Below are 12485 nucleotides of genomic sequence, written 5' to 3'. Positions count from 1 at the left end.
AATTACCTTCTACATCTGAGTTTCTTACCCTGGCAAAACCACCGGCCTGGACTCACGATGAGGCCCCAGCTTGCCACAGGCTGAAAAGCAGACTGCTGGCCTTCCCCTTGACCCCCACCCCAAAGAACTGCCCCCCCCCAGTCCTGTGACAATGAGGGCGTCTCTCTCCCCCTCGGGGTGGCATTAGAGCCTGGGTGCTTGCGGCGTGGTTGGCGACCTCATGTTTCAGGGAAGGAATTTGAGGAGGGGGCAGCGGCGGTTTGTGGGGGGGGCAGCGAGGGGGGGGGGGCTTCTGCAAGGGCAGCTGTTCTTTTCCTCCGTCTGCGAGACCCGACAGGCAGGCAGCTCGCGCTAACAATGGAAAACGGAGACTCCAGAAAATGCTGCCGTGGAACTCAAGAAGAGGCCACGGGAGTGGGGGCCTGGAGTTTTAGACCCGGGGGGTGGCGGTGCTGGGGGGGGGGCAAAGGTGTCCACAGGTGTTTCTCCAGGGCGGGGCAGGTTAAAGCACCTAAAAGAGGAGCAGGCTAGTTTATCGCACAAATACGTGCCTGCAGATTTTGCGCCCTTTCTCAGGTTAGGAGCAGAGACTTATATCGGAGCAAAGAAAGCAGATTTATATCAAGTCAGAGCGTTGGTCTATCTAACTCAGTGCTGTCCACACGGACTGGCAGCAGGAGGTTGCCAGGGTTTTGGAATCAGGCCTACCTGCAGATGCCAGCTGGGTGGCGGATCTTTGGCCTTCTGCATGCCAAGCAGGTGTCCTAAGCTCTGAGCAACAATACCCCTTCGTTTTCCCTGCTGGCTTTAGCAGGAGAGAAGAGCATGCAAAGACACTGCGCCAGTTTTGCAGAACCATGCTTCGAACTACAGCTCCCACCAGCCCCCAGTCAGCTCGGGTGCAGGAGCCTTGGGAGTTGTAGTTCAAGGTGCCCAGGCTGTTTTGCAGGGAGGGTGTTTGGGGGAATACTTCACAGCTCGTCTTCTGTGGACTCTTTCCACCGAAGAGTAACCTCTGGCTCTGCTGTGATTCTCTTCAAATCAGGTTAATTCTGTGTCCAGGGCAGCTGTCTACCAGCTCCATCTAGTACGCAGGATGAGACCCTCCCTGCCTGCAGACTGTCTTGCCAGAGTGGCGCATGCTCTGGTTATCTCCCACTTGGACTACTGCAATGCGCTCTACGTGGGGCTACCTTTGAAGGTGACCCGGAAACTACAACTAATCCAGAATGTGGCAGCTAGACTGGTGACTGGGAGCGGCCGCAGAGACCACATAACACCGGTCTTGAAAGACCTGCATTGGCTCCCAGGACGTTTCCAAGCACAATTCAAAGCGTTGGTGCTGACCTTGAAAGCCCTAAATGGCCTTGGTCCAGTATATCTGAAGGAGCGTCTCCACCCCCATCGTCCAGCCTGGACACTGAGGTCCAGCTCCGAGGGCCTTCTGGCGGTTCCCTCCCTGCGAGAAGTGAGGTTACAGGGAACTAGGCAGAGGGCCTTCTCGGTGGTGGCGCCCGCCCTGTGGAACACCCTCCCATCAGATGTCAAGGCAATAAACAACTATTTTACTTTCAAAAGACAACTGAAGGCGGCCCTGTTTAGGGAAGCTTTTAATGTCTGACGCTGTATTGTTTTTAGTATTCGGTTGGAAGCCGCCTAGATAGAGTGGCTGGGGAAACCCAGCCAGATGGGCGGGGTATAAATAATACATTATTATTATTATTATTATTATTATTATTATTGACAAAGCATCTGAATGCGCAGGTCCCAGCCTGCAGGTCTCATGGCTTCAGGATCAAGTCAACGGCCCATCTAGTCCAGCTTTCTGTTCTCACAATGGCCAACCAGATGCCCATTGCAGAAAACTCGCAAGCAGGATTCGAACACAAGATCTGCTCTCCCCTCTTGTGGTTTCCAGCAGCTGAGATTTAGAAGGTTCCTCTGGTCAGCGCCGAATTTAGGGTGCTGCGGGTGGCTCCCTCATATAGGGCCCTGGTCCGAGGGGGTGCAGAGGCTGCGATTCCTGAATTCCAGAAGCATTGCCAACCCTACAATTCCAAAATTTTGTGGCCTCAGAGAGTAGTGGACTCAAAATAACAGAGGCAGCAGCAGCAACAACTACAAACAGCCTATGTTTAGATGAATACCTACTGGGAAGTTCCATTCCAAAAGCAACTGCACCAAAATGCAATTATTGTGAAAATAAGAAGTATTTAGAAGGGCTCCCCATTTTTCATCCTGTGGCAGGGAGTTCCGCAGCTGAACCCCGCGCTGCGTGTGAAGGAGGGCTTCCTTTTCTCGCAATGCCCCCCGGCTTTGAGCGTTACGCTCGGAAAGAGAGGAGAAAAACAACATTTCTCTCTCTCCCCCCCCCCCCTGCTTTCTTGCTGGCAAAGGCACACGTTTTACAAACTTCGCTGGGAGAAGCGTTCTGCAGAACCCGGAAGCTCACATGTGTGCCACATTTCGGTGGTGGTTGATTTTGGGGGGCGTGCACCCCCCCCTCCGCCAGCCCTAATCCTTGCTGGTTTTCTTAGGATGGGAAAGGGGATTGGGCTCTGTCGGAGGGGAGGAGCAGGCTGAGAGCCAGCCGTCCATCGCCGGGTGTTATTCTTGGCCTGTCTTGCCCCGTCATGGAAACTCCTCCCCCCCCCCCCGCAAAAAAACCCAGCCGTTCATTTTCCATTGCACACAAACCAGCCTGCCAGGAATATCCCCGGTAAGGTGACACCCCAGGCGAGGCTCAGGCGCCAAAGTATTTCCCTTTCTTTCCAAGAGCAAAGCCACTAACAATCTCGCCCACCCCACCCCTCTCGGCCACCCCCAGGTTTAGGCACTGCATCCCCCCCCCAAAAAAAAACCCCTGAAGGTGCCACAATGCATTCGGATCTCAGTTGGGCAGCAGAGATTGGGGGACCACCCCCCCCCAAGTCAAGACACAGGGCCTCTGGGCTCCTGGGTTGGATGCAAGGGTTAACAGTCGAGGGAGGGGGGTCAGGACACCTGGGTCCCGTCCCATGGGAGGGGCTAGGTGGGATACAGAGCCAGGGGTGGGGTAGTGCTTAGATTTATCAGTTACTTTAAAATGAGGCTGCATTTTAAATTGCATTTTAACCTGTATTTTAAATTGGGTTTTTTTCTTTTCTCCCCCCCCTCTCTTTCCCCCCTATTATGTTTTTACTGTGATTTTATTGGTGTTGGCTGCCCTGAGCCCAGCTCTGGCCGGGGAGGGCGGGGTATAAATAAAAATTATTATTATTATTAAATAAAAGCACACATTCTACTCGTGTAAAAACACCTTGCAGGCCCCACAAATAACCCAGAGGTGCATTTTAAATAAAAGGACACATTCTACTCATGTAAAAACATGCTGATTCCTGGACCGTCTGTGGGCCGGATTTAGAAGGCGATTGGGCCGGATTTGGCCCCCGGGCCTTAGGTTGCCTACCCTGGGGCTAGGTCTTGGGGGACACACCAGGGTTTAAATTCCCCCACTCGGTCACTCAGGTGACCTTGGGGGCCAGGCACTGCCTAACCTACCTCCCAGGACTGTTGTGGGGATTAAATGAGGACTAGGATCTTGGGGGACAAACCTAGACAGCATCTTAAAAAGCAGAGACGTCACCTTGCCAACAAAGGTCCATATAGTTAAAGCTATGGTTTTCCCAGTAGTGATGTATGGAAGTGAGAGCTGGACCATAAAGAAGGCTGATGGCCGAAGAATGGATGCTTTTGAATTCTGGTGCTGGAGGAGACTCTTGAGAGTCCCATGGACTGCAAGAAGATCAAACCTCTCCATTCTGAAGGAAATCAGCCCTGAGTGCTCACTGGAAGGACAGATCCTGAAGCTGAGGCTCCAAGACTTTGGCCACCTCATGAGAAGAGAAGACTCCCTGGAAAAGACCCTGATGTTGGGGAAGATGGAGGGCGCAAGGAGAAGGGGACGGCAGAGGACGAGATGGTGGGACAGCGTTCTTGAAGCTACCAGCATGAGTTTGACCAAACTGCGGGAGACAGTGGAAGATAGGAGTGCCTGGCGTGCTCTGGTCCAGGGGGTCACGAAGAGGCGGACACGGCTAGACGACTAAACAACAACAACAACAACAACAACAACAACAGGATCTTGGGGAGGCCTGAGTTCGAATCCTGACTTGGTGCCCACGAAGCTCCCTGGGTGACCAGCCGTTGTTTCTGAGCCTAGCCTACCTCTCAGGGCTGTTGTGCGGATTAAATAATGGACACTTGGAGCAGCTGGGAGAAAAGGGCGGGATATCAACGCACTAAATGAACGTGACAAACAAACTAAGCAGTCCACTCACCATCCAGGGAGAGCCAATCCATGCTACGCAAGGCCATGAAGTTCCGGGCGCGATACTCAAAGAGGACCGACATGGAGACCAGGCGTGAATCGTGAGCCACTTGCAAGGGCACCAGACCGGCCTCGTGGGCTGCGGGGCGGAAGAGAAGAAGGTAAAAAGGCCGCACGTCGCAGAAGTATAGAATCGTAGGCTTGCAAGGGGCACCCAGAGATCATCCATCCCAACCCCCTAAGATGCAGCAGTCACAGCTGTAATATGAAGGGGTTTGGGGGGGTTATTTGCACCCATGTGAGCTGAGCATCAGATGGGGGGGGGAGTTTAAGCACGGCATTAGCCCTCCAAAGAAGGAAGTTGCTTTACAACGAGTCAAATATCTCAAGGACTACCCCCGTGGGAGATGGAGCAAGCTTGTTTTCTCCTCCGGCTCTGGAGGGTAGGACTCGAACCCACGGCTTCAAGTTGCAAGAAAGGAGATTTCGACCGAGCGCCAGGAAGGTGGCCAAGAGCTGTGGAACAGACTCCCTCCTTCGTTGGAGGCTTTTAAGCAGAGGCTGGGTGGGCATCTGTCAGCGATTCTTGAGCTGCGATCCCTGCTTTGCAGGGGGTTGGACTGTACCATTCTATGAGTCAGGCCATTTCACGGCCTCGGTCCAGTATATCTGAAGGAGCGTCTCCAACCACATCGTTCTGCCCGGACACTGAGGTCCAGCGCCGAGGGCCTTCTGGCGGTTCCCTCCCTGTGAGAAGCCAAGTTGCAGGGAAGCAGGCAGAGGGCCTTCTCGCTGGTGGCACCCCCCAAAAAATGGGACCCCCCCAAAAAAAGGTCTTCTAGTGCAACCACGTGCAGTGCCAGAATCACACCCAAAGCACCCTTGACAGATAGCTGTCCAATGTCTACTTAAAAGCCTCCAAAGGAGGAGAGTCCATCACCTCTTGATGTTTCCGAGCACAATTGAAAGTGTTGGTGCTGACCCTGAAAGCCCTAAATGACCTCAAAGGCCCAGTAGACCTGAAGGAGCGTCTCCACCCCCATCGTTCTGCCTGGACACTGAGGTCCAGTTCCAAGGGCCTTCTGGCGGTTCCCTCACTGCGAGAAGCCAAGTTACAGGGAACCAGGCAGAGGGCCTTCTTGGTGGTGGCACCCGCCCTGTGGAACGCCCTCCCACCAGATGTCAAAGAGAAAAACAACTACCAGACTTTCAGAAGACATCTGAAGGCAGCCCTGTTTAGGGAAGCTTTTAATGTTTGATGTATTATGGTATTTTAATATTTTGTTGGAAGCCACCCAGAGTAAATATTATTTATACCCTGCCCATCTGGCTGAGTTTCCCCAGCCACTCTGGGCGGCTCCCAATCAAATGTTAAAAACAGTACAGCATTAAATATTAAAAACCTCCCTAAACAGGGCTGCCTTCAGATGTCTTTTAAAGATAGGATAGCTGCTTATTTCCTTCACATCTGAAGGGAGGGCGTTCCACAGGGCGGGCGCCACCACCGAGAAGGCCCTCTGCCTGGTTCCCTGTAACCGCACTTCTCACAGGGAGGGAACCACCAGAAGGCCCTCGGAGCTGGACCTCAGTGTCCGGGCTGGACGATGGGGGTGGAGACACTCCTTCAGAAATACTGGGCTGAGGCCGTTTAGGACTTTGAAGGTCAGCACCAACACTTTGAATTGTGCTCGGAAACGTACTGGGAGCCAATGCAGATCTCCCAGGACCGGTGTTATGTGGTCCCGGCGACCAGTCCCAGTCACCATCTGGCTGCCGCATTCTTATTCAGTACTGTCGACACGGGCCGGCAGCAACAGCTCTCCAGGGTCTCAGACAGGGGGCAATCTCCGTCAGGCACCCAACCTGAGTCCTCTGGTCTGCCAAGCGGACGCCAAGCCAAGGCCCTTCCAACGGACTCTGCTCCCCATCCGCACCCAAGGTTTCTTCTGCCCCCAGCACCACGGCAGGATTCTTCCCGAGGCAAATCGACTAGCCCTGCAGCCACGGATCGGAAGCACCCGCCCACCTCCTTGCTCCAGGGAGGAAGAGAGAGAGGGGGGGGTCCTGGATCTCACCCCACCCCAAAAGACGCAAGGTCCCGTACCTGGGCAATAGCACCGCAGCACCCCGGACTGGATGAGGGCGGCAGGGACAGTGATCTGATCAAAGTGGCAGCTGTACGGTTTGGTCTCGTCTATCCAGGGGCCGGTGATGAGCACCTTGACCCCACCCTGTTCCCACAGGAAAGAGAGAGACAGAGAGGAGGACAGGTTATTGGTGTTTTGTGTTTTTGTACACTTCTTCCTATTCTGTATTTGGCTGCTCCCTCGTGCGGGATGTGAAGCACAAGAGCAGTCAAGTACAACCTTCCTAGAGTGAACATGGTTACACATGGGGAGGAATGTTTGTCCAGCCAGCAGGTAAGCTTCCTGTTTCCTTCTGGGCTGGGACAGACTTCCTCTGCATGTCACTAGAGGTGGGCGTGGCCTCACCTGTGCAGGTAACGACAAAAGCACAGGGCAGGGCAGCCATATCTCTCTTCTGACTACATGCATCGAAGAAGCAACATCTGCTTAGCCAAAGATGCTCAAAGGGACTGTCTCCTTATGAGATAGTTTCCAGGCGTATGTTACTTTTCTAAGCTAAGTCTGCCTTCTGGGATCCAATTGTGAACAGAATGATGTGTGAGTAAACCTTTTCATGCTTTTATAGAAGACAGTGTCGTGTCTTATCTTTTATGAGGGAATAAGGGGGAAATACTAGAACAGTTATTATAGAGGCTTTAGCAAGCCTGAGCAAACGCATCCGCTGTGAGTTTAAAAAGGGGAATGTTACTCTGCTAAATTGTCGAAACTTGTTAACACAAGTTGGAAAGGCTATAATCAGACAATATATCCTCTCCTGCATCCCTTGAACATTCCTACACCTCACTCCCCTTTCCCCACAAGAACCAAAAGCAGGACCCGGGCGCAAGAGGAACACTCTACATGACAAACCTGAAGAATCATGAATTGTGCAGGCTGTTTATGTTAGCTAGATTTAATATGTTTCCCTCAATGATAGTAAGAGGAAGATATCTAGCTCTCCCAGAATCTGAGCGTCTCTGCAAATGTAGTAAACAGGAACCTGATACTTTGGAGCACATTTTCTTCTCTTGTGATTTTGGCATTTACGTCAGAAGACCATTATTAGAGGCCTTACAGCTCAGTAGGCTCAATTCTATGCTACCAACAGTTCAGGACCTGCTCTCGGACAGGAATGATCAAATTACTTTAATAGTGGCTGAATTTTCGAGTGCTGTCCCATGTAGAAAGACTGGGCCGTTATAAAGAGATTTAGTGGTTCTTAATTGATTGGTGAGGTGGCAGTGTTGTATTGTATTCTTTCTGCAAATTGATTTTCTCTGGAGTTAAAGATCTGACTGGGACAAACCTTGTTATGCTGAGCTCGTATTTTGCACAATTTGTATACGGTGTCTGTTTGATAATGTGTGGTTTGCTATGCCTAATAAAGGATTTTAATTAATAATGAACAGTCTACACCCCCCTCCCCGCAACCAAATTCAGAAGCTTTATTTCCTCCAGCTGTGGAAGCAGAGCACAGTCAGCCTGGCTAGTAGCCATCCTTAGCCCTCTCTGGCCCCTCCTGAGGCAGGGAGTTCCACAGGTTAACCCAGCGCTGCTTTCTTTTCTCCCAATATATTCAGCTTCACTGGGTGCCCACGGATTCTGCTGTTATGAGACAGGGGGGGGGGACTTCTCTTTCTCTCCACGCCTAATAATTTCATAATTACTCACCATTCCTCTGAACTATTACACCCTCCCAAAAACGACAACCCCTGCTTTCAAATTTAATGACATTCGGAATGTTTTTGTCAAAACCAAGGTGACACATGGATTGTCAAATACTTGAGGGAAATAATAAGTTTATCTATCTACATATATGAAATAAAGGTTTCATATATGAAAGGTATCTGAAGAAGTGTGCATGCACACGAAAGCTTATACCCAGAACAAACTTAGTTGGTCTCTAAGGTGCTACTGGAAGGAATTTTTTTATTTATTTCAACTGCAGACCAACACGATTACCTACCGGAATCTATCTACATATATATGACATATATGACAGTTTTGTTGCCTTAATTATAATTTATGGGTTTTCCAATTGCTGTTTTCCTCTGCTTTTAAAAACGTTCTTTAGGAATTCTCTTTCTCCTCCCTTTTTATATTCTTCTTTCTTCTTTCTTGATTCATTTCGCTATAATAATCTCAATTAAACCCATGATCTCAATAACCCCTGCTTTAGACTACAACTCCCATCGTGTAGCTGTGCCGGCAAGTGGCAGGAGTCATGGTCAAAAGCAGCTGGAGGCCAGAGGCTACCCTGAGCTTTCCTATTCCCCAAGAGTGTGGATTTTAGGGGTGCAGAGGGGTCTCAAAGTGACCCACGCTTGGGAAGGCAGCGCAAGGATTGGGGCGGGGGTGTGCCAAATTCTGGCCCCACAAAGGGCGCCATCGCACCCAGGCCGGCCGCCATCCTCAACCCCATAAGGCTGCTTCTTTGCTGAGACCACCCACCCCTGCAGAGACCCCTACCCCCTTTGTACCCACCTCTGGGTAGGACCACTCCGGGGAGAAGTCGATAATCGACACCAGCGGCTGCGGCGACCCCACGGGACCTCCGTCTGCTGCGAAGCAGGCCTCCGCCAGGGCGGGCCTGGGGCTCCCGGATCTGCCGCCAGGGTCCTCCTCTGCGCTCTGCACGCTGTCGGGCGCCCCCTCCTCAGTCATGAGCTCCTGGATGAGGTCTGGGAAGTGGCTGTCAAAGGAGAGGCTGAAGGAGCCCCCCGTGGCAGCCGCGGCCGTCTGGATCATGGAGTACAGCTCCTCCTGCAGTTCCGTGGCGGCCATCTCCGTCTCCGGCCGCCCGGCTTCCCCAGGGTCGCCCTCCTCCTGGCTGCCCCCTTCGCCCTCGGCCGCCGCTGTCTCCATGGGGGTGACCTCCGGGCTGCTTTTGACCTCCGGCGGCAACGGCGACTCGGTGGCGGCGGCAGAGGAGGAGGAGGCAGCGGCTGGCGAGGCGGGCATGGGCGCCTGCCCGGCCCCGTCGTCCTGGATGAAGAAGCGGTTGGTGGGCACGTACAGAGGGTAGGTTGCCGGGGGTCCCGCGGGGGCCTCCTGAGGCTCGGGCTTGGTCTGCAGGCCCGCCCCACCGCCGTAGGTCTGGCCTTGCTTGGGGCTGTTCAGGAAGCAGTCGGGGTCAAAGGCTGCCGGACCTGCCTCGCTCGTCTCCATGGTGGACTCCAGGTTCTGCGAGAGGACCAGTCCCGGGCCGGGCAAGAGGGCCAGGCCGAGTGGGGGCGCGGGGGCACCAGCAGCCGGCTCCCCGGACACCAGGTGTTGGCTGGGAGTCAGCGCCAGCGGCTTCTCAGCCCTGCTCAGCCCAGTCATGACCAGGATGGTGCTGCCAGGGAGGCCAACGGAGAGGGTGACGGCGGGCACCTCCTGCTTGGGGAAGCCTTTTGGGTGGGCCAGGCCAGGCGGGGGCTGCGTGGAGTCTGGGGAGGCCTCGGCCATCCCTGGGGAGGCGGCAGCCTTGGCCAGCTTGGCTTCCTTGCCATCAGGTCCGGACGACTTGGCCGCCTCCGTCTCAGCCTTCACCTCGGGGCCGCCAGCAATGTTCTGGACCTCGGTCAGGGCAGGGTAGGGGGACGGGCGGACCTCCACCTTCGGGGAGATGATCCGGTGCTTGGTGCTGCTGCATCGGTGCGGGACGTGGCCGGGGCTCCCTGGGGAGGGAAGAGAAAAGTGAGCGAATGAGGTCGGGGTGTCTCGAAATTGACATGTGCCAGTGGGGTGATGCTGCGGCAAAGAAGGCGAACGCAATTCGAGGCCGTGTCAATGGAAATATAGCGTTTCTGAATACAGTGGTACCTCGGGTTAAGTACTTAATTCATTCCAGAGGTCCGTTCTTAACCTGAAACTGTTCTTAACCTGAAGCTCCGCTTTAGCTAATGGGGCCTCCTGCTGCCACACGATTTCTGTTCCCATCCTGAAGCAAAGTTCTTAAACCGAGGTACTATTTCTGGGTTAGCGGAGTCTGTAACCTGAAGCGTACGTAAGCCGAGGTACCACTGTATACTGTTTGAAGATTGGGAAAGACTGTGGAAAACAGACCTAAAATTTAGAAATTGTTCTTTGCTGAAGGAAAATTATATGAAGATGATGTATAGGTGGTATACAAGACCAGTACAGATTGCAAGAATGTATAAAACTGGGTCAAATATATGTTGGAAACATAAGGAAAAAGAAAGGACGTTTTACCATATGTGGTGGAAATGTGGAGAAATTAAAAAATTCTGGGAAATGATATACAATGAGTTGAAGAAAACGTTCAAATTAACTTTTGTTTAAAAAAGCCAGAAGCATTTCTGTTAGGGATTGTAGGAAAAGACCTGCCGGGGAAAATGAAGAATATATTTATGTGTGCGACAACGGCGGCAAGGTTCTTAGCAGCATAAGGATGGAAGAATGAAGAAACCCCGACAAAAGAACAGTGGCGAGGGAAATTGATGGAGAATGCGGAATCGGCGAAATTGATGCACAAACTGCGTGATACTGTGACTTTGAAGAAGAATGGCAACTCTTTACAAAGTCTTTAAAGAAAAAAACAAAACGAACTGGACTCCTTGGCTGGTTTTGAATAAACAGACACAAATTTATGCTTGTTAATGTAATAGATGGATAACTGAGGGATCTTTACATTTGTATGGGGGGAAATATAATGAAGACGATTTGTTGGAATAATTTGTTATGTGAAAATAGTTAATAAAAAAACCAATTCTTCTTGCTTTGGTCAGTCCCCCCCCCCCCTGGTTCTGGGCGCCACAGTTTAAGAAGGAGATTGACAAGCTGGAAGGTGTGCGGAGGACGGCGGCTGAGATGATCAGGGGTCTGGGAACTGAGCCTCAGCAGGAGCGGCGTGGGGAGCGTACGCTGAGGTTTAGGGGAGCTTTTCATCTGAACATGGAACATAAAAACGTCATATGGCAGCAATTCGCCCTTCCGCCACTGGAGGGAACCAGTCCCTCTCACATAAACCAGCCAAACACAAAACCAGCAATAAATGGCTGCAGGAAGTGGTAGGGAGGGACAGGGAACAGGTGTCTTGGACCACAACTCCCATCAGCCCCCAGGATGTCAGCCATGTTGGCTGAGGCTGATGGGAGTTGTAGTTCAAAACCTCAGGAGGGCATCGGGTTGGAGAAAACTGACCTGGTTTAGGGGATAGGGAGGGAGGGAGTTTGTGCGCATGGTGAGTTTGCGTAGCAGTAGATAGTTTGGGGTGGAAATAACTGCATTAATCGGTTCTACGGTTCCTGTGCAGCTCCTTTTACTTTCTCCCTTGCAGGAGAGATTTCTGGTGCCAAATTAAACAACAGCTACTGACTGCAGAGGGTTTTTAAAAAATCCTCATTGTTTAATTTAATTTATTAGTTGCATTTTCTTGCCGCAAGCAACTCAAAACGACTTTACGAAAAAGCAAAACAAGCACCCCATATATTTAGTAAAACCTTGGTGTTTGGGGGGTGCTTTTAAAAACATATTCCCTGCCCTCTTTAAGAGAGCATAAGTTGTTAACAGCCAAAGGTTGAAAAGGCTTGTTTTTGCCTGGCACATGGCACGAGGGGAGCCTCTCTGGGGAGAGCAAACGCAGAGCCACCACCGAGAAGGCCCCGTCCTCGTGCTGCCAGCCTCTGGGCATCCTGTGGAGGAGGCACGCAATGGGGTCCCTCCCCCCGACTCCTCCCCATCAGTCAATCATTCACTTAATACCTAGTCCCTTTAATCCAGCCTTTCTCAACCTGTGGGTCCCCAGATGTTGTTGAACTACAACTCCCATCACCCCTAGCTAGCAAGGCCGGAGCTCAGGGATGTTGGGAGTTGTAGTCCAACGACAACTGGGGACCCACAGGTTGAGAACCGCTGCTAATCATTTTCCTTAAAAACATATATGTATATACCCAAGCAGTGTACAAAAATATGTCGATTGTATGGCACAAGCTCACCGGACTGAATCGTTTATATCATTGTATCGTGCAGAAGCCAATTTAATGACTGGTGTGTGTCAGAGAGAGACAGAAACACAGATAACTGTGGGGCAATGTACCTTAGCC

At 52.0% G+C, this 12485-nt stretch overlaps 1 protein-coding gene across 11 annotated transcripts in view; it reads right to left on the bottom strand.

Moving 5' to 3' along the window:
• The window catches only part of CAMTA2 (calmodulin binding transcription activator 2), a 67610-nt gene that overhangs the window by 37197 nt on the left and 17928 nt on the right, over positions 1-12485 (bottom strand). For all 11 annotated transcript variants that reach the window (XM_077916749.1, XM_077916750.1, XM_077916753.1 and 8 more), the window contains exons 9-11: positions 8920-10097; positions 6414-6540; positions 4320-4448 (exon numbers count right to left, since the gene is read on the bottom strand). In XM_077916749.1, the coding sequence (XP_077772875.1) occupies positions 4320-4448; positions 6414-6540; positions 8920-10097 (1434 nt within the window). The remainder of the gene's footprint in view (positions 1-4319; positions 4449-6413; positions 6541-8919; positions 10098-12485) is intronic.

Source organism: Podarcis muralis, chromosome 13 (genome assembly GCF_964188315.1).
Source record: "Podarcis muralis chromosome 13, rPodMur119.hap1.1, whole genome shotgun sequence".
Taxonomy (NCBI): domain Eukaryota; kingdom Metazoa; phylum Chordata; class Lepidosauria; order Squamata; family Lacertidae; genus Podarcis; species Podarcis muralis.
This window is presented reverse-complemented; position numbering and strand designations above follow the sequence as displayed.